The sequence below is a fragment of the Oryzias latipes genome, chromosome 11, assembly GCF_053564925.1.
Source record: "Oryzias latipes strain Hd-rR chromosome 11, Olatipes_Hd-rR_3.1".
Lineage (NCBI taxonomy): Eukaryota > Metazoa > Chordata > Actinopteri > Beloniformes > Adrianichthyidae > Oryzias > Oryzias latipes.
In genome coordinates, this window is record NC_136247.1 from 24,815,943 (window position 1) to 24,838,430 (window position 22,488).

At 40.4% G+C, this 22,488-nt stretch overlaps 1 protein-coding gene across 8 annotated transcripts in view; it reads right to left on the minus strand.

The window, feature by feature from the left end:
* Positions 1-22,488, minus strand: part of samd12 (sterile alpha motif domain containing 12) — a 142,725-nt gene that overhangs the window by 100,539 nt on the left and 19,698 nt on the right. For 5 of the 8 annotated variants that reach the window (XR_013659183.1, XR_013659185.1, XR_013659184.1 and 2 more), the window contains 2 exons: positions 18,680-18,888; positions 1,191-1,320 (listed from right to left, as the gene is read on the minus strand). Coding sequence is in view for 3 of the 8 variants with exons in the window: in XM_023959628.2 (XP_023815396.1) it covers positions 1,191-1,320; positions 18,680-18,888 (339 nt within the window). In the remaining 5 variants the exon portion in view is untranslated. Of the gene's footprint in view, positions 1-1,190; positions 1,321-18,679; positions 18,938-22,488 lie in introns of all 8 variants that reach the window. The other 3 variants (XR_013659186.1, XR_013659187.1, XM_078955445.1) reach the window with 1 other exon arrangement.

Sequence of the window (22,488 nt, forward strand, 5' to 3'; positions counted from 1 at the left end):
TCTAAAAACACACTGGACTTAAAACAAAATTTAAAAAGAGTTAATGCTAAAAAGTAAAAAAAAATAGATAGATTAGTGTAAATATCAGAAGTAAAGGGTTGTTTTTGATTTTTTTTCTCTGTCTTATCCCCTCATACTATGGATTTTTACACAGCTGCACATTTTTCACAGAGTTTGGACGATTAGCTGCAGACAGTTCAGCCATAGTTGCGCAATAATCAAAAAGATTAGTAGAAGTATGTAGAATATGTCAAAATGCATATCCTTAATAACTTATGATGTAAATTATGATTTATTCTCAAAACTAAAGAAGTATGTCTGTTCATAAAAAATAAAAACAATTACTTAGGATATTTACTCATGAATTGATTGGAAATTTTAAATTAAAAAAGAAAGTTAAAATTGAAAACGTAGACGAAGAAATCGAAATACAAATATTATATTAAAACAAATGCATAGATCAGATTAAATTTGGTTTAGTTCATTTTTTAAGTAGGCAAACAGCTGCTGTAGCAAAGTTTAGGAATGCGGTGTCTCCTGAACTGCAGCACTTTCAAATGTATTTGTTTAAACCGCCACCCACCTGAATGTTTCCAAAAGCTTTTGCATCTCTGTAAAACTCTTTGAATTACCTCTGTTTACAATTTTTCCCGAACTTCCTTCACAATCGCGTTCTGCCATTGCTGCACTACTTTAAAGAGCTTGCATGTTCAGTAACAACACAAGGAATAAACATTATTCTGGTGATGTAAAAAATAACAAAACACTAAAGCTGTTGAAGTCTTAGTCACAACTGCCCTCACGGGTGAAAAATGGGGGTGAAAAATGGGGCGTGCAGGCATGAAATATCAAGGTCGTAGACCGTTTGACGAACCTGTAGAGCAGAGCGGGAAAACCCACAGCACCTGTACGGGTAAACCCCCTGTATGGATGCATGTGACTTAGGCTTTAGGTGTGTTGTCTTTGAGGAGTTTGTGTAAAATAGGAGAAATGATGCCAAGATTTAAACGTACTGTATACTTGGACTTTCTGTATTTACCAAACCACTGTATGTCGGTATATGCACCTCCTGCATGTGCCATAAACAATATGGAGACATGAAACTTATGCAAAATGCAGACAAGGGTTGGGATGAATGTAGAAACGTGTTAAAAGGCTCAGTTATAAAAAAAAAAAAAGAAAAAACGCACCTGTAATGTCGTGCTGCTTGAAGGAGTCGCTGTAGATCTGGTGCTGGTTGGGACAGTGTTTCTTCAGCCATTTACACACATCTTGTTGGGTCCAGAGGGCCACCGGTTTGGACAGCTTCACGTACCCCGACTGAAAAAGAGGCGGAGCAACAGTTCATAGAGGAAATGCCTCAAGGATGAGGTCTAAAATACAAGTTCTGATTAAACTCTGAAAGTAAACACTGCAAAGGAAATACTCTGTTGGGTTTTCTATTCATCTGTATGCAGCTCATTCTATTTTCAAATGTTATCATATCTTAAGATGTTATTAATCTATAAACCATTAGTGTTCAAAAGCATCAAAAGCAAAAGTGAAGACGGAAAAAGGAATCTAAGAAATTATAAAATCAGTGGAAATTGATCAAAATGAACTCAATCGAAGTTTGATTTTGTTGAATTTTGGTTCAAAATAATTTTAGTAAACATGGAAAACATAAAAAAAAAATATAAATTAATGAAACTATAACCTGATTTGGACCCTGACAAAAAATCCAAAGCAAATTTAATCCAAATGTGGTTTGACTTAAGAAAAAAAATTAAATAAAAAATGCTCGTCTCCTCTCTGTTGCACCAGTTGTCCTATTATACTGGCATATGTGGAATCCAGCAGAACAGATTTTTATTTAATTTCAACAAAGGTTTCAGTTGCTAAGAAGTAATGTGTAAACCTTTAAAAACATTTCACTGAATAAAAGAGAAAATAAATTCAAACTCATCTTCCATGCGAAGATTTGCAGAAATATGTGACGTCGGTTAAAATTGCCAGCAATAGAGGCTAACAAGCAAACAACGAAATAAATGCTGGACATCTGATCAGCATCAATCATCTTGCAGATTACATCTTTTTTTTTTTTTTGTCTGAAAGGATAAAACACTTAAAACATAAACGCCCCACTCCAGGTCAGAGGGCTTGTTTTCACATCACATCGTGCTAAAAAATGGTGTCAAAAAGTAAATCTAGAATAAACCGATTCAGCAATATTCTAAATTCTCTGTTGTATTAAAAAAAAAAAAAGATTTTTCAGAATCAATATATCTGAAATCTGGTTTAGGCAATAAAACTCTTCATTTCATGGGAGATGGGTGCAGATCTAACCATGAAGGGTAAAAGGCTCAACCAGCCTACTCTCATCATGCTTCCTTTATAAAAGCTACAAAACCAGAATCAATGTTTGAACCCTTTGGACCTACGCGGAGCAAAGGTTGCTATAGATACCTGCTGCATCACATGCACTATTTGACATCAATGTGAAGACAAAGAAAATGATAAAAGAACCAGTCTATAAAAGGGTAGGAAATGAAAAAATTCTCTTAATAATGACTTATCCAGACAAAACTGGAACTCCATGTTCCAGAGAGAAAGATGCGGACATCGATTATTAATGTTTCTGTTTCTAAATATTTGGCTCATTTTACAATAAGATTTGTCCGATTTACAAATTCAAGAACAAATTTGCCAAATGCCCTTGGTTAACTACCAGACTACCAAAATGTCCCAATTGAAAGTGTTACAGAAATCCAATTCTTGGGGGTTGTTGTCGATAACAAACTAAGTTGGAAGCCTCACATCAGACACATACAAACTAAAATCTCAAAAAGTATTTCAATCATAAGTAAATCTAAACATTTATTGGAATACAACAGTATATATTTATTTTACTGCTCCTTAATACTACCATATTTCACCTACTGTATAGAAATTTGGGGGAATTGTCATGGTACCTCCAAGAGTCCTCTTTCCCCCCTCCCTTCTCTGCCTTGTCATCCACAGATTGGACTCAGCTGCCGGCATTCCCCTCATCAACACTGCAGTATTAAAGATGGCCAGATTCCAGTATTCATCGCCAGTTCGTTGCCTACTATGGTGAAGTACCTGGTCTTATGTGTACCTCGTTTTCTAGTGACTCTCTCGTTTTGACGAAGCCAGATAATCAAGTTATCATTCCATTCATCCACCAAGTGCCGACGTGGGGTCATCTCCTGCTCCTGATCGTTCATACGCCCTCGTCGTCCGTCTAGACCTCCAGCCACGCCACTCCTCTATGCCTCCCGCTTCATTCACCTCGCCACAAACAACCAACAATCACCAAGAGGATTACTTACCGTCTGGTTTCCTCCTCGCCTCGCTTTCACCCTCTCCACGTATCCCACCATCTACATCCTGGAACAATAAAACTCTTTCTCTGCCAAAACCTCGTGCGTGATCTTTCCGGGTTTCAGGTAATTGGGGCCGTTCTTGTCAAAGTAAACCATGACAGGAATAATTATAAGAGTTCTTGTTGATTTTTACACCGTGCAAAACTAAAACTAAACTTTTGAACGGGTTCAGTAATAAGCTCAAACAATGTTCAAATATTCAAATATTCAAGAAAATGTAGAAAGAAACTCTGATTTCAGGATACGAAGATAAGGGGAGTTAAGGATCAACAGGTGTTTGAATAATTTCAAATACACATGTGAACTTGATTGTGGTGAATTAATCAAAGATCTTTTAATTACAACTAATGAGTATTACATTGTAATGTGCAATAATGAATACTGAAAGGTTTGAATTACAACCAATAAGCTATTGATTTTCTTTACTTGATCTGCAATATGTAGCAATAATTACTGGTTTAATGTGATCATGTGTTCTAATGATAATCAATGATTATTACATAACAGTTACTGTTCACTGAATTCATGAATGAATGTTTTCTGAAGATAATCAATCATTACTAGACACTGAATTTTGTAACTTGAAAAGAATCTATCGGATCAGAACCGAATTACCAAGACTATGTAAAACTATAAAATAATGACTGAACTCAGTAGGGGGGAGTCAACCAACCTTGACTTTGGTTAATGATCACGGTTTTTAATTCAGCCTATGTGACTTAAATGTTTTTTCATTTTATTTTCTGTTTTTTTTTTTTTTTAATCTATGGGGGCAGACATGCGCTAAACACCAAAAGCACAATTTTCAAAGATCCACTCCGATTTAAATGTGTTTTTGGTGCTAACATGTTCTTGTATCATTTTTCTTATGATGGAGGATGTATATGAACAAGATTGAAATGGCGTTTCTGAGTATTTCTTTATTCAAATCGTTGTGAATTATGAGCACATAAAAAAAAAGCCGGTTGAAAAACCTGTAGGTGCTACAAGCGACGAGCCACAAGCTCCCTGCTCCACCCCATTCTGATGCATCCACCTGCAGACAAATAGATCCATGTAGGTCTTTGTTTTCCTGTACGGCTGGACAGCCCTGATTTAGCTCGCCATTTTCTTTGCACCGCTAATGTTAAGTTGGGGACGTGAGGGGCTGTAAGCTAGTGGCACACAGTGTGAACAAAGGGATGATGGGAAATGTGGGAAGGCTCACTCCACGCCAACAGTCCCACCCACAACTTAGAGGTAAATTTTTAGTGCCGCTCTGCAGAAACTATGTCCTAGAAAAAAACAAGAATTTAGATTTTGGCTTAAAAACAGCATCATCATGGTTAAAAGACCACTGGGAACGCCGCTTATAAATACATTAAAAGATGAACAGCTTCAGATTTTAAGCATCTCAAACAGCACTCCTTACATGGATGTGTGGCTTCCACCAACACTTTAACACTATAAGTTTTCTTTTAAACTGAAGTTTCAAACTAAATTCCTTCTAAATAGAAGCATCTTTGTGTCTTGATGAGGTTTGGCGTGAGGAACAGCGGCCGCCTGTCCCTCCACTCTGACAAACAAAAACAAAAAAAAACCCAAACCTAATAGGAGGTACTGGCTGAAGCCTTTCCCCCGTTTGGTCGTCACCTCGCTTCCACGACGTCTCTGCCCAGGATTCAGTCTCACGCAGGCCCTGTCAGATCTATCACATCGTCTTCTCCTCTTCCTCTCACCACAGCTCTTCCCCCCCATTTCTTATTATATGTTTCAGGCTCGCTTTCTCCTCTCCAGTGTCTCTGCGGCGCTCCCACTCACTCTATATCCAACATCCTGGAGGGAAAGGGAAATTGGGGGAGAGGTGCACGCTGGTTTGGGCATATGGTCTGCATCTCCTGCTGCAAGGTGAAGTGACAGACAGCATAAAGCAAGTAGACAGGTATGTCAGCAGGTAGGTGATGACGCATCTCCTAATGAAAGAGCTTGACAGCTTGCATTGATAGATGCTGAATGTACAGAGAGGGGACAGAGTGCTACACCAGCAAGAAACCACATTAACCATTAAACACAGCTCAACTCGGCGCTAATTAACCCTGACTGGAGGCCTGAGGTGACAGGAGGGAGAGGTAGCCAAAAAAGAGAGAGAGAAAAAAAGACAAATATGGAGCAGAGTGTGTGTCTGCTGAAAGGGAGGGAGCAGGAAGAAAGCGCCAGGAATGGCTGGACTGACAGATGAGGCAGAGGAGTAAAAAGCTGGAGCTGCAGACTGGATTCGGCTCTCATTTTCCACCAACCCATTCGTGAGTCAATGGCCATCTGTGTTTTACATTCTGCACTGATTTGGCCCGGTGGCTCTGCCGCAGAGCCGGTACAATAGGTGAGCCGGCGCCTCGGTGCCAGGCAGCCGAGCCAAAGCGGAGGGCGGAGGGAGGAGCGGCACGGGGAAGGTACAAGAGTACAGTCACGCTCAAAGAGCTGCGTTCAAGAGACTGCGAGCCAATTAGCAATTTGAGTGACAGCGCACGGGTGAGAGGAGAAGCCTGCTTTACTTCTAAGTAGAATCCATGTGGGAAGACACACACACACACACACCCACACACACAAAGATCCATAACACAGGAGCAGCACAATCATCCACCTAGAAACCATGCATTTGCCATCTGCGCAAACATGACGGATGCAAAGTCCTTGGCTTTAATTGATATCCGAAGGCCCGGTTCAAACTCCCAGTATTCTTCACGTTACCGTAGCAACAGAGCAAGGACAAGCTCAAAAATTAAAGGAGAGGAGCAAAGCCTTTGGGGGAGCACAAACAAACACACACACAGACGCCCGGACAGGGGCGCGCAGTAAACATCCAGGCATTAGCAGGCGCAGCGGGGAACTGTAGCATAGACAATGAAGCGTGTAATCGCATTAACACTGATAAGCATTTAAAGATCCAATATAAATGTACTCGGCTAAATTAATCAAGAGGCAATCGCAGGGCTCCTTTGTGACGACAATATCAGAATACAAAGAAGAGCTGGGAATTAAAACCACTGTAATGATTTCCAGACGCAATGTGACGGGGGGGGGTTGGCAGCAGTGCTGTGCAGCAATAATTGTTTCTTAGGAGAACTGCAATTCATTCTGTCATGGTTTTCACGCCGGCACCAACGCCAGACGGCTGCATGTTTGTTCGATCGGCTTTTCTGTCCGGTTAAGAACATTTTCGCAGAGAGCTGATGAGGACGCTCGCAACAGGAAACGGATTTGATGCTGTTCCAGCAAGGCAGGCCGGAGCAATAAAAACCTTCATTAGGAGGGAGGGGAAATATTTTAGCTGCGTTTCAAACAATTCCTCCTTCTTTCATAGAGTCGACAAGGAAAAAAATACAACAGAGTGTTCTGCTTCTGCTTTAAAGACAGGCTTTTACTTTGAAACGCAGCCGTTTTGAGTCAGAAGCATCGATTTATTAAATATTTTATCTGTCAAACTTCTTGTAAACAAATAAATGCAAACCTTGCAACCATAGTTTTAATTTAGTCTTACTCTGATCATCTTTTGATTTATGTTTAAAGCATTCCCAGTGGTCTTTTTATTAGGATTATGACATTTTTAGGCTAAATTTAGGACATAGTTTCTGCAGAGTGGCCATAGTTCATTAGAAATTCACTTATGAGTTGTGGGCTGGACCGTAGACGCGGAGCAACCCTCTTCTCCTTCCCATTGCTGATAGCTCAAAACAGGGAGTTTGCGTATTTTCTACGTCACAAATTCTTTTTCAAACTGCTTTTTTTTTTCATTTTCTTGTGATCCACAATGATTTGATTAAAGAAATACTTAGACATGCAAATTTAATCTTAAATATCTTTATTTAAGTCCTCCATCATCAGAAAAATACTACAAAAACCCCACGTATGTAACACAACCTAATATGTCAGGAAAAAATGGAGGTGAGGCCCAAATGTGAGGACGGGAACCGGTGTGAGCGTATTTGCTTTGTTACCCTCTGTGACAAATTTCAAAAGTGTCCCAGTATTTCTCCCAGTAACAGCCGGGACGGGATGGAGCCTCCCCGCTGCACCTAAATGAAGCCGAAGCAGGTGGGACTACTGCAGACACAGTCCACTGTCATCTACTACCCCCTAGTGTCCCACACCGGCACTGCACCCAGTCTGGAGAAAGGACAAAGTAAGACGATCAGGGCAGCTGCCAATAATGTCATGTTGCCTGAGTGAGAGGCTGAGAAACGGAGCGCCGCGCGTCTGCATCATCTCCGCTGCACAGCTAATTAACAGCTTTGGCGTGCGCTCCCCAGCTCCCCTTTCTTTCTGCCTCGCTCGATTTCTCTTGGCCAGAGCTGGCAGGAGATGAAAATTCCCTCCATTAATTAATCCTTAACACACAGGGATGGGGATGAGACCGTGATAAGCCTGAGAGTGCGTAGCGAGGGTGGAGTGGAGTCCGGAGAGCTGCGGATGGTTGACAGAATAACACGCCATGCTGGATAAATTATTGAGCCTTCATAAGGAGCCTCTGTTTAAAATTGGATTTACAGGCAATGCCAACTTTGCTCAGTCACATCAAAGAAAGTACATAAGACCTCTTCACAGTCCCCGACCTTGGGATTTGGCAGGGTTCATAAAGCATAGCGGGGTGCATTATCTCCAAACAAGATATATTCACCTTGGGCTTGATATTGATTACGACTGAGATGTGGTGATTTGCTGCGGATGTTATTCCCATTAACTGGGAGTAAATGGCTGTTTTATGCTTCATGTTTAATCTATGGCTAAACTCAGACTCCATTACAAATCTCAGTGGGTGCATTGTTCATCCAAAAGCTGGGATTTTCAAACCTAACACGACCTTCTTTTTTTTTAAATGAGCAATAAAAGTCAAGAAAATGAAAAGAATGAGAGCACAGCTCTTCTGTCTGAGAGCTTTAGTCACAAACACCTGTATGGGGGGTTGACCTGTTGGGGTGCTTCTGGGTTTTTGGGTTGTCCGGGTCCGTGAAGTATCCCAGAGATACCATCAAGGGGCGTCATGAAAATGGAAGATACCATTGTCGTGCGCTTCAAAAGTGTACGGGGAAGTTTCTATAAGGATGACAGAAGTATGCATTTGTGACGAACAGGTGATGCTGTAGAATGGCGCCCTTATGTCACACTCCGACCACGCGTGAATGCCGTATGCACGGGGTGTGCACCTTATATGTAAGGACCAATAGGTGTGTGTGTGTGTGTGTATATATATATATTTTTTTTTTTTCAATGCCCACGTCTATAGAAATCAGTTTGTGATTAAATAATGGTGCAGATAAGATGCTTTTGTGTGTATTTTAAAAGCCTCAATATACCATATATATATATATATATATATATATATATATATATATATATATATATATATATATATATATATATATATATATATATATATATATATATATATATATATATATATATATATATATATATATATATATATATATATATACATATAAAAGTTAATTTAGGATGATTTGCCCCTTTTTCTATATTTTAATGAAATAAAAGCTGTAGTTAGTAAAAATAAAGTTGAACTCTTCTTGGAAGTAGAATGCAGTAACAGAGACTTTGCCTTGTGTGGATGTGTAAATTAAAATCTTCTGGATCCAGTTTGCTCTGCCATTGTGTATTCTAATCACTCAAAGGAGTATAGGTTGGAAGGCAAATTATGCATGCGATTGTACTAGGGGCATCAAATTCCAAGTGTGGATGATGTCATCAGCTTATGGCACATTTTCCAGGGAATGGCCTTGTGACTATATTACAAAATGCAATGAAGTGTAAACCCGGCATAGGAAATGCTTGCTGTTAGGACTCTCATATAACACAACTTAAAGATCCTTACTAAATCTTTAGGAGGAGAACCGACAGCAGCGGCTTGATAAGCAACAGATGAAGGCCCAGCCTGTGTTTAGAAAGCATCAGGAGGGAGGCGCAGATGTTTAGATGCAGCACATTAGGACGGCGTGTCACTCCAGCATCTGGAAACCTGAAACTGTGGCGTGATCCAGATGACGTTCTTATGCCATTAAAACCAGAAAGTCATTTTAACGCTCATTACGTTCTTCAATTTGTATGAATTAATAAAACAGCTTTATGGTAATTAGAAGCAGGACATTAACTTGCAGCAGCAAATATTTGTGGAAACTTTAATCCAATAAAGGCATCGCTGCAGGATGCAGACGGACTGGATTAGTGCCTTCAAGTACAGAAAGGGTGAGGTATTAAAGTCTGAATCTGTAAAAGAAAGGGACTCTATCTGATGCTTTTATTGACATTACTATATTGTTTTAAACAATTTAACATTGACAGGCTTTGCACGTCAGGCTTTCAAGGCTGCTTTAGTTTAATCCTTGTTCATCAATTTGCAGACTACTCTTATTGCCTTATTATCAATACAAAGTACTTTTTTTTCTGCCCCAACATAAAAAAGGCACTGTAAATGTTTATTTACAATCGACATAAATATTTATTAAAAGACTACGAGGTATAATTGTTCCTTAAGGCACTCACTAAGCTGATAAAAGTATTTATTCAATAGATTTTAGTTCGATCGTGTAAAGTCTTCCTGACATTTTAATCTAAATTTAATTTAATCCTACTGGTGGTAGGCGGGCGCCTGTGTTTGGCAGCGGAGCGACCACCAGTGTGTGACTGTGTGTGTGACTGGGTGAATGGGTCTGTGACTGTAAAGCGCTTTGTCCTTGTAGGAAGAAAGGCGCTATATAAGTATACGCCATTTACCATTACCATTTACCATTAATCAGTCATGGTGTTCCACAGGGCTCTATGCTAAGAAGTTTTAAAACAACACAACAAATATTTTTAATCAGATTTATGCAAATGACCTATTTACCTTTTCAAAAACCTTTTAACTTTATAATTATAAATATAAAAAAGCCTCCTATACTGTTTATGTTAGAGTTGTAGTCGTAGCGTTAGATAAGCCAATTCTTCTTTAACAGTTCTGGTACATCGCCTGGCCGCCCTGGGAGAGGATCCCACCTTCATGTGGACATCCCTGAGGTTTTTCCCCATGAATCAGTTTCTTTTTAGGAGTTTTTCCTTACCGAGAAGGAGGGTCTGAGGGCAGGGATGCCCACTTTAGTTTAGTCTGTTTGGATTAGCAATCAGCTATTTTATTTGATGACTCATTTTTTGTTTTGTACAACTAGTGAAGCCCGTTGAGACCATGTAATATTGGGATAATAAAAAAAAAATAAAACTGGAGGTTTCTTTTGGTTGGTTTTGGAGGGGGGAGGGGGGGGGATTTTAAATTTTCATGTTTTATTGTATTTATCATTAACAAAATGTATTCTTTGAATGTTTTGCAGTTTTATTGTATTTTTAATTAACACATATTAGTTTTCACTGTTTTATGATTTTATTGTTTCTTAATGAATATATTTTCATCATTGAATGTTTTGCAGTTTTAAAGTCTTAATGTTTTTCTTAATATTGTTTCTGATGTGTAAATTTTGCTGAATAGGCTATTGAATTACCCTTAAGATTAATAAACATTCCATCCATCCATCTAGTTGTTCCTCTCCACTGTCAACCACTATCAAAGGGAAAAGCTTCATTGTTGGTCCTTCACTCTGGGTCTTTCTGCAGAGCAAACACAACCATGTAGTAGTCTTCATTTGCTTTCGGTTTTCTCTTCAGGGCTCGCCACAGCGAATCAGCTTCCGCCATCTACCCCTGTCTCCTGCATCCTCTACTCTAACCTGAGCCTAGTAAATAACATCAAACTGCAGAGGATTGGTTTCTTTTTTAAGTGGTTAGAATTCAATGATGTTGAACACCATCAGATCACGTGACAGGACTCTGCATAACAGCACCAACCACTATTAAGATGGGCTTCGCTGCAAGACGGAGACGCGTGTGAATGATGTGGTTAATGACGCCGCATCACTGCAGTGTGTGGGTAGAAAGAGGGATTGTAGATAAATAATCTCTGAGATTAAATCAGATTTTAGGAATTTTAAGAGACATAATCCTTTGAGGATGAGAAGCTCCACTGGAGTCCATCTGATTACAAAACTTTGTTGAAAAAAAAGTGAAGAATTTCAATTTTAAACTTGGAGTAAGTTGAGTAATGTTTACACCGACGTTAAGCATCATTGCAGAAAGGACAGAACAGACAGAACAATTCAGAAAACACAAAGAAGACCTAAAAGAATATCCGTTAAACTAATAGCCAGTTCCCTGGTTTTTAGTGCAGTTCAGACATGTGCTTACTTTTTTTTTCTTGAATACGGCAAATATGGTATGCCCCATTTGCAAAAGTAAAAATCAAATACATACGAACATTTTACGTTGTCATTTTACGTAGTTGATTTATAAACAATAAATTCCCGCACATTTTTTTCAAAACGACAAACCGTTTGAATTTGATTCGGCAATCCAGTGAGCATCAATGCACACTGGTTTACCGCAAAGACTTCTGGGAAATTCAAAGGGGAACTGGATTTTGGAATTGCAGATTCAGAGAGACCACAAAAAAATGGCAAACGTCCCATAGAGTGCACCAAGTAGCGAATAGTGAGGATTTTCAATTTCATAACTAATTATTCTAATTAATTCATTTTTAATTGAACCTAATAATCCCAGGTGGTTATTGTAAATAATAACATTTTAATAACTCACCTGATTAAATAAAGGTTAGGGAAAAATGCTGTAAATAGCCTCATTTTGAGGTATTTTACTTTAAATTTGTGACATTGTGGCACAGTTAAAGATCAAATTACAACTTTATGAAAATTTCTTTACATAACACGTTTCCAACCGTTTTTAATTGTTCACCAGCAAGGAGATTATTTTTAATCTCAAACAATTAGGGGGGGGGACAAGACCAAAACATCAGGTCTAACACATAAAAACAGTAGAAGGACTTTTCTGAGTAATCCAAAAGCGTATGTTGACATGCCTTACTCCATAGTTTAGCGCCCCATGTGATCAGCCCTCCACGTACCCCATTCATTTATGATAACGAACACCTCGTCGCATATTAACGATGTAACAGCAGCAGCATGGTGCGTACAGAGACACAAGACGTGCACTGAGGAAAATGTTCATGCAAGTAAACAGCTAGACAACTGCTTTTTAAACTTGAGAAGATCACAATGGGAACATGTTAAAAATGAGATTAACGCAATAAAAATTGTTGTAATTAATGAATAGTTATTAATGTGATGATTTGACACCGATAGTAATAGACAATTTTTAGGTTAATTAACTGTGTTACCATAGTTTTCCTTCACGTTTACCACTAATAAAATGAATAAAGTATTACTTGACACATTGGTTGTCCAATCCAAATAATACCATTCTAGGTTTAATCATCTTTTGGTCAATTTTCAAATCGTTGCGGCTTGCGGCCCGTCCAGCGTATTTTCTACAATCTTTTTCAAACTGCATTTTTTCCATCAGCTCCTGATCCACAACGTTTTGAAGACTCAGAAATGCAATTTTTAAGCTTAAATTTCTTTATATTTGGCCTGCATCATGAGAAAAATCTCACAAGAACGTGTTAAAAATACAATTTTCATCAGAGTTGGTCTTTAAAAAAAAGTTAAAACGTGATAAATTAACCCAAAAAGTCTTCCATTTCCTTTGATGAGCTAAGTTTCACACTTCATAAAGCTGTGGGGGGAACCCATTACCATTTTGATTGACAAACTCGCTTTTGGTACCGAGCCCTTTTGCTTTATGGCATCAGATCCTAAATGTGTTTGATGGATTGAATTTCTGCTCAAATATGAGGACGTTCAATCCCAACAGGGTCAATTGTCACAAAAAAGCTCCTACAGATTTGTAACAACTCACAAATATTTACTGAACTTGTAATATAAAAGTGAAAGATGAGTATAAATCCCTTTTGGAACTTCTAGTTTCTCTTAGGCTCTGAACAGGGAAGCTCTCCTTCCGAAAATTGGCAAAGACGTATTTAAATTCATCCCATCATTGGACCATTAAACGCAGATGATTCAAATTGGACGTTTTCCTAATTTTCTGCAGCCCAACAACAGACAATCTACCAATTTACTGAAAAGACTCTTGAGTTGTTACAGAAAATGTCTTTGCTTCCTGCTCCCTGACATTTACAGAGGAGAAGAGAAAGAAAAAAATAAGCTAAAGGAAGTGGATTTGTCAGAATTGATGTCTGACTCAAAAGTCTGTCCACTTTCTTTGACTGAGATCTAATCATCCCAGCTTTTACACAGGCAGAGGAGAACACGAGAATGTGTGCGCATCAAAGGCAATCACTCCCGTCTCCTCTCACCACAGGCAATTTCTGGTTGGGAAGTGAGGAATTATTCTGCACCACTGATGATGGCTCCTTTGATCTGTTATCAAAAACCAGAACGAGGGCTCTCAACAACAGCCCGCCACTTTGTTCTGTGTCAACGCCGTGGTTGAGGACAACTCCAGATGAAGACCGAAACAGACGAGATGGGGGGAAAAACTTTTTTTCTTAAGCACTAAGTAGACATATTTGGCAGAAGAGTTGAGCTGTAAAATATATTTAGGTATAAAGTTATATATGTAGTTATTTCTAAATTGAATAACTAAATTTTATTTAAATTATGACAAACAGCATTTGAAGATTCAAATCTGAGCCGACAGAGAGCAGTACATCATGGAGAAGGTTGGCTTTTAGGCATTCACCTGGTGAAATGCATAAGTGTGCCTACTGTGCTGTTCTAAAGAAATGACATTTTTTAACTATTTTCAAAGAATATTTGCAACACAGAGCAGTGAATGCTTTTTCTTGGACATAAAACAGTTGTGTTCGATGCGTTTTACTTCATTGAGGAATTCCTAATGATCAAAGATCAATAAGAAATAGAATTTAATAAAAAAATATGTCCTTAAAAATTATCTAAATGTGAAATAGAACTCAAAGAGGAGGAAGACAAACAGTAAGTACACGAGAATACTAAGAAGAAGCCTTAAAACAGCTAATACAACGTCTCGAATCATTTCTAGTTTTTATGCTTTAGTTTTTAATCATTTTTAAGGATATCTGTGTCATGGTGCCTCTGTCAGTCTCTCCTCCCCCTCCCCTCTCTGCTCTGCTCTGCTCCTGACTCATCCCAGCTGTGACCACTTACCTCATCACCTGCCTCTACTTAAGAGGATTCTTCACAAGCATTCATCGCCAGTTCGTTGCCCCTTATGGTGCTTAATCTGGTCTCCTGTGCTAATGTCTTGCTCCCATGGTTTTTGCCTCTCACTAACTTTTGCTCTCCTGCCTCAGGACATTCATTCAAAAGTGGTCACCTGAGTCAGATGTCTCCACAAGCAGCCGCTACGTTCCTGACATTCCTAAGAAGCCGAAAGTCGCATCAAGACCTCCAGTCATGTCAGGATCTCCAGTCATGCCACGTATCTTGTTCATGTCAAGACCTCCTGCTACGCCAAGAACTCTAATGACGTCAGGACCTCCAGTCACGCTACGAGTCCTGTTTACGTTGAAGGAATGAAGAAATCTGTCGCTTTGAGATTTCTTCCATGCGTGTTCTTAAAGTCGGGAGAATGACCAGAAAATGCGAACGGAATAAAATTAAGAGTATTTATTGTCCCTAACAAAGAGCTCTAAACAAAATAAAACAGATTGATCTGGGTGCCCAAATCCAATTCCTGCAAAACGTAAGAAGTTAGATTGAAATTTACATGCAGCTTGTCTGGGGACCACGCTTCTTCCAAACCATGGCCCTTTAAAGATGTGGTTAGAGTCCCTCCTCCTGAAAACATCATGGCGGCCGAATCTCCGCCTCTGGACGCTAGAGATTGGCCGACAGAGGAGCCCGCCTACTTCCTTCAGCCCATACTTGGAATCACAGCATCCGATTCCCGCTCCAAACGTCCGGGCAGTTACTTCACAGACGGACATTGTCCAGCCACCAAATGCCCTGAAACCTCCTTACATATGCAATTGCAGCATTTCCCTTAAAATTTCAAAGAACGTTAAACCACACACTTCAACACAAGACTAAGATTCAATGTAGTAAAAAATGACCAAAAGTATAAATTCCTTCAACGTCAAGTCCTCCAGTCAAGCCACGAATTCATCCAACGCCAAGATCTCCTGCTTCGCCAAGTAAACCTAATCACGCCAGGACCTCCAGCCACGTCACTAATCAGGCTACTAAATAAAACCAATTACTTACCATCTAACTTACCTGTGTTTTCCTTCCGGGTTCCAGCATCTGGGTCTGCTTCGCCTCCTAGTCATGACAATCTGTCAAAATCTAATTTAGCTGAAGGTAAAAATCCTCATAATTCCTGGATTTTGTGTCGCTCAAAATATACAAACGCTAAACTTTTATACCTAAAATAATGCCCCACAAAAAAACTCAGTTATTTCCTGAGTTCGTGACTGCAAGCGTCCTATCATTCTCTTTTTTGATGTGCTCAGTTTGCTTAACCCTTGTGCTATCCAATGGGGTCCAGATGACCCGATCCTTCCATGGACGTGTTCTCCATACCATGACAAAGGTGGATGAAGGTGAAGAGGATTTCATGTAATCCATGGACACCAGTGAAGATCACAAATCATTGAAGAAAAAAGGTTCAGAGCTCTGTTTAGTAGGGTCTAGATGACCCCAAAGTGCCTAGGATAGCACAAAGGTTAAAAAGCTGCACACATTATTAAAAATCTTTCTCTTTCGGCTTTTCCCATCAGGGGTCGCCACAGCGAATCATCCTTTTCCACCTCATTCTATCATGAACATCTTCTATCCTAACATTAGCCAACTTCATGTCCTCTGTCAAGACATCCATGTATCTCCTCTTTGGCCGTCCTCTTGCCCTCCTGCCAGGCAGCTCCATCTCCAACATCCTTCTACCAATATATCCACTATCCCTCCTCTGAACATGTCCAAACCATCTTAGTCTGGCTTCTCTGACTTTGTCGCTAACACAGGCAACATGAGCCGTCCCTCTGATGTACTCGTTCCTTATCCTGTCCAACCTGGTCACTCCTAAGGACAACCTCAACATCTTCATCTCCGCTACCTCCATCTCAGCCTCTTGTCTCTGTCTCACTGCTACCGTCTCTAACCCATAGAGCAGAGCTGGTCTCACCACTGTCTTGTACACCTTTCCTTTGAGTCTTGCTGACACTCTTCTGTCACACAACACTCCTTACACTTTCCTCCACCCGCTCCAACCTGCCTGCACTCGCCTCTTCACCTCTTTTCCACACTCCCCATCACACTGAACTGTTGACCCCAAGTACTTAAACTCCTGAACCTTCTTCACCTCAGCCCCCTGTAACCTAACGCTTCTACCTTGATCCCTGTCGTTCAGACACATGTATTCTGTCTTACTATGACTGACCTTCATGCCTCTTCTTTCCAGAGCAAACCTCCACCTCTCTAGCTGTTCCTCCACCTGCTCTCTACTCTCACTGCAAATTACAATGTCATCCGCAAACATCATTGTCCAGGGAGATTCCTGTCTTACCTCGTCTGTCAGCCTGTCCATCAGCATAGCAAACAAAAAAGGACTCAAAGCTGATCCTTGGTGTAGTCCCACCTCCACCTTGAACTCCTCTGTCTGACCTACAGCACATCTCACCACCGTCATACTTCTCTCATACATGTCCTGAACTACTCTGACATACTTCTCTGCCACTCCAGACGACCTCATACAGTACCACAGCTCCTCCCTCGGCACCCTGTCATACGCCTTCTCTAAATCTACGAACACACAATGCAGCTCCTTCTGACCTTCTCTGTACTTTTCCATCAACATTCTCAAAGCAAAAATGGCATCAGTGGTGCTCTTACGGGGCATGAAACCATACTGCTGCTCACAGATCTCCACCTCTTTCCTAAGCCTGGCTTCCACTACTCTTTCCCACAGCTTCATTGTGTGGCTCATCAACTTTATTCCTCTATAGTTGCTGCAGTTCTGCGTGTCACCCTTGTTCTTAAAGATCGGAACCAGAACGCTTCTCCTCCATTCCTCAGGCATCTTCTCACTCTCTAGAATCCTATTGAACAACCTCGTTAGAAATTCCACTGCTGTCTCTCCTAAGCACTTCCATACCTCCACAGATACGTCATCAGGACCAACGGCCTTTCCGCTCTTCATCCTTTTCAGAGCCTTCCTAACCTCATCCTTTCCAATCTCTGCTACTTCCTGCTCTACAACAACCACATCTTCCTCCCTTCTTTCCCTGTCATTTTCCACGTTCATCAGCTCCTCAAAATACTCCTTCCATCTTTTCTGTACACTCTCCTGGGTTGTTAGCACCTTTCCGTCTCTGTCCTTAATCACCCTTATCTGTTGCACGTCCTTCCCATCTCTGTCTCTCTGTCTGGCTAGCCTGAACAAGTCCTTTTCTCCTTCCTTTGTGTCTAACCTGTCAAATAGCTCATCGTAAGCTTTCTGTTTGGCCTTTGCCACCTCTCTCTTCACTCTACGCTGCGCTTCCTTGTACTCCTGTCTACCTTCCTCAGTCCTTTCTACATCCCACTTCCTTTTAGACAACCTCTTCCTCTGGACGCATTCCTGTACTTCCTCATTCCACCACCAAGTGTCTTTACCGTCTTTCCTCTTTCCAGATGACACACCTAGCACCTTCCTACCTGTTTCCCTGATAATCTCTGCTGTAGTTTCCCAGTCATCTGGAAGCTCATCCTGACCACACAGGACCTGTCTCAACTTCTGCCTAAATTCCTCACAAGTTTCTTCATTCTGTAGCTTCCACCACTTGGTCTTCTTTTCTGTTTTCCCTCTCTTCTTCTTCCTGACCTCCGGAGTCATCTTACACACCACCATGCGGTGCTGTCTGGCTACACTCTCTCCTACCACCACTTTGCAGTCATTAACCTCTCTCAAATGACCTCGTCTACATAGGATGTAGTCCACCTGAGTACTCCTACCTCCACTTCGGTATGTCACTCTATGTTCCTCTCTCTTCTGGAAGTAAGTGTTGACTACAGCCATTTCCATCCTCTTCGCAAAGTCCACCACCATTTTTCTTGGACATAAAACATTAAATGCTTGCTATGATGTTCAACCTCCCTCTACCATGCACTGACATGGAATGATGCAGGCTCTGGCGCCTCTTAGTGGTAACATCATACACAGCAATGGATTGAAACAGAAATGGATTTTTTTTCCAAACAAATAACAAAACTATTCTAAATTATGTTGACAAAGTTTTTCAAAAAATGTTTGTTCTTTTTCAGTTTCCAAACAGCCCACACATTTTCAGTGAGGAATTTTTCCTCTTTTGGTGGAGCGGCTCTTACTCTGGTGAGCTCCGACTCAGAGACGGAGCGGTGCGGCGGGGAGCGCCGGCGGTACACGGAGGGGCTGATGTCCCGGAAGCCCGGGCTGTTGTCGTCCCGCAGCACGGGTTCGACGTCCACAGACTCCTCCACCTCCTCCAGGTGAGACGTCATGTCTTCCTGACGTATCAGATGGTTGATGCCATTCTGGCTCAGGCTGGGGTGAACCGCTGCAGGCAGAATTGCAAAATCAAACGAAGACGGTCATTGGTCTGCATGCTGTGAAAAGACAGAAACAAGTTCTGTTTATGGAATTCCATTATAATGCATGAAAGTTGCTCTGCTTTTTAGAAATGTTGCCAGGTCTGCTAATCACCCTCCAGCAGTCTGCAGAGGATATTTAATGATGAGAAAAATATTTCAAAAAGTAACCAACAACATCATAAACCACAAGATGGCAGCAGAAGACCAGAATGACTAAGATCTACACAGAGTCTGAATGTTTTCTTTTGATATCCAGTGAATAACTCAGTGGAGAATTAGTAGAAAATACTTTTTCTTTTACATCAAGAGCAACAAACGTTAGAGAGAAGTCACAGTCAAAGCAGAGGGGAAAATTGGATTTCTAGTCTAAAATGCAAGCTTAACACTAAGCTAAGAAAGAAGAAAAATGTTGAAGGTGAAGGACAATAGTCTAATGTCAGCAGCTGCAGCATTGTATTCCGTTACTGTCTCGCTCAGTCTTTTCTATATAAGCAGTTTTGCTCCTCATATCAGGTGTTGCACTCCAGTGCAATTTCTGTCTCAATAATTGGTGAGGGCGGCACAGAGGGGACAGCTAATATTGAATGGTTAGGCAGCTGTGAAAGAGGACCGTCAGCTACTACATATGAAGTTTTCCTGTCAATCCAGACGGACGTTTAACCGCCCAGTATTATCATTCCTCCAGTGGGTTAATGCTCAAAACTGGGCCAAAGACAGACGGAAGTAACGTTTAAAACGGCCGTAACCCAGTTGAAGTGCACCAGGAGAGACTACACACACAACAGAACCGATCCTAATCAGGACTGAAACAGAACCAATAAACGAGTAACAAGACGTGGGCTCTGTCCGAATTCGCATACTACTCCCTAACTACTAAAATCGATATAATGTAGGACTATGTAGTGCCCTGAATTTTAAAAGCACTTCGGACATCACGCTCACTCCTTTTTTCTTTTTTTTTAAACGGTGGATATGACGTCATCGATTTCATGAAGTTAAAATCTCATTGATATGAGCGTTTTGCAACAATTATGAGTCCACTGTCTTCCGAAGTGAAAAACATTGATGGTCTATTAATAAAATACATTTAAAAATGTTCTGACACAATGCATTGTGGTCTATATTCGCCGATCTAGTGAGCATCGACGCACACCGCTTTTTCACAGAGACTTCTGGGAAATTTCCAGAGCACTCGATTTTGGAATTTTAGATTCAAACAGCATTACAAAATGGCAAACGCACAATATAGAGCACTATGTAGTAGGTGGTGAAGGAATTCAGACACAATCCAGGATGTTTGAGGAACCCTGTTTAAATGTTTTATTTCACTTGTTAACAAAATCTGTGTTAGAGATTTAGCAATTATTTGGTCATTTAGCTGGAGGTTCTCACAGACGGGAGGCAAAGAAATCTGGAAACAGTGTGCAGCGAACAACAATAAAGTCTGATAGGCAGATCTATCATGGGAGCAGGCCACACCCCCACACAGGTAAGTTCTTTAAAACGATAAAGAGAAACAGGGAAAACAATGGGTTGAATACTTTATACCATTCAACCAATAATAAAGCCATAAAAAGCATCAATATTCAAATCCATTAAAGGAGGTATCGTGGGCGGTTCTGATGCATCTTTCTGATGTGACGAGGGGCACATCTGGGAGTCTGAGAAGAACTTGATGCAGAGAGCAAACATCCGGAAATCACACCTCCAGATGTTAGCATGTGGAAATGTGCTGCTTGTTTTCTGAAAATAGAGATTATTGACAGGCAAAGCGCAGGGGCGACACTGAGTCAGCTTTGTTTGGGAACAGTTTTACTATGACAGATACAAGCAACAAACAACTGAAAGCTCTGATGATCATTCATATTCATAGCTTTTATGTTAAAAGAGATAGAAACATTTGGCCTTTTTACTTATATAAATAAGAATTTTTATATGCAACAGTTTAAAATCAGGTTTTACACTTAATGTTAAAAAAAAAGATCTAAGTTCTCAAATTGAACAGATAAAAAGTCTAAAAGTGAATTTTACCCAAACCACAGAAACTACAGAAATAAAAGAGTTTTATTGTAAATTCCATATCACACAGGAGATGTGCAAAACCCCAAAATAAGTAGAAAACTGTGTAAAGTAGATTGGACGGTTGGAAAACTCCATGTGGACGCAGTTTAGTCGCTGTTAAACTTATGGAGGAGATGCAAAGTTTGGCCAAATGTAAAAAAAAAAAAACTTGAGCCACAATAAGGTTGAATATTAGGGGTGTAACGGTACACTAAAATCTAAATTTGGTTCGGTTCAGAATTTCAAAGGGCTCGGTTCGATACATTTTCAGAGTTTTTTTGGTATAAATAAGGCAGGAAAAAAATTCTTGTTTAGTATACAAAAAAATGCTTGTATACTAAACCACACAAAAAAGTGAAAATTTAAAAAAAAATACCGTAATTTACCGAGTTTGCTTAATTTTGGTCTGGATCAAGTCCTGAACCTTGTGTTTGGTCTAAACTTTACCAGACATTTCTGTTTTGAAGCAAATATTGTTAACTAAACCATCTGACTAAAGATCTCTTCACTCATTGGTCAGGAATTACGAGGGCGGCGCAAAGCAACCACAGGCAGAAATTATGGAAGTCGTGTTCTTTGTAATCTTCGTCAGTTTCGTTCATTCAAACTTTATATTTCGCTGACCAATTTTGAATGTCTGTATCAATGTCAGGCTCAACACTTGAGCTGTAACCGAGCTACTGGAAGAAAATGACCAAGAAGGTCATGGAAGTGGATGCATCAGAATGGAGTGGAGCAGGGAGAACGGCGGATTTTCTACGTCACAAATATGATCTCTTTACAAACATCAACGATTTAAATTAAAAAAAATGTTATTTTAAGCTTAATTTTCTTAATATATGTCCATCGTCAGAAAAATGCCACAAGAGCGTATTAAAAACCTACTGACCCCTCTCTTAGATTTTCAAGTGGGTCAACCTGCAGAATCGACCAGCTCTCCTATTTTGTCCCACTCTAGGCGTTTCTTCGTCGAGCAGTTGTCAGGCAGCTGAGTCACGCTCACAAGAGTCGACCGACAGAAGACGTCATCCACATCCACAGCTTTGGCTTGAATTCTTCAGGAAATTTACATCTGTCTCAAATCCGAATGAACGTGTTATGTCGGGAGAAAAATGTAAACAAGCTTTCAGTTTGTGTGCAAAATGACAACAAATGCTGCCGTCTTCCTCCTAAAACGATGAATTCAGACCTAAGAAAACGAGCAGGAAAACTCTAAAACCAACTTGAGATGCTCGGCACGGAGCTCGGCTGCCTGTCAACGCCCCCCCCTCACCAACTCCTGACTGATGCGCCCCTCCGAGGTAGACATAAATCATGCATCTCTGCTAAGTGGATGCGAACAATAGTTGGGGCGGATGAGCGGAGCGACAGATGACGGGGTGATAACAGGGCTGGTCAAACGGAGGTGAGCAGAAAAGGGAGGGATGCTTCCCTTTGTTTCAGCAGGCGGGGGTGAGCAGATGAGTGGAGGGGCTAGGAGATAGAGATGTGGTGGTTTTTTCTTT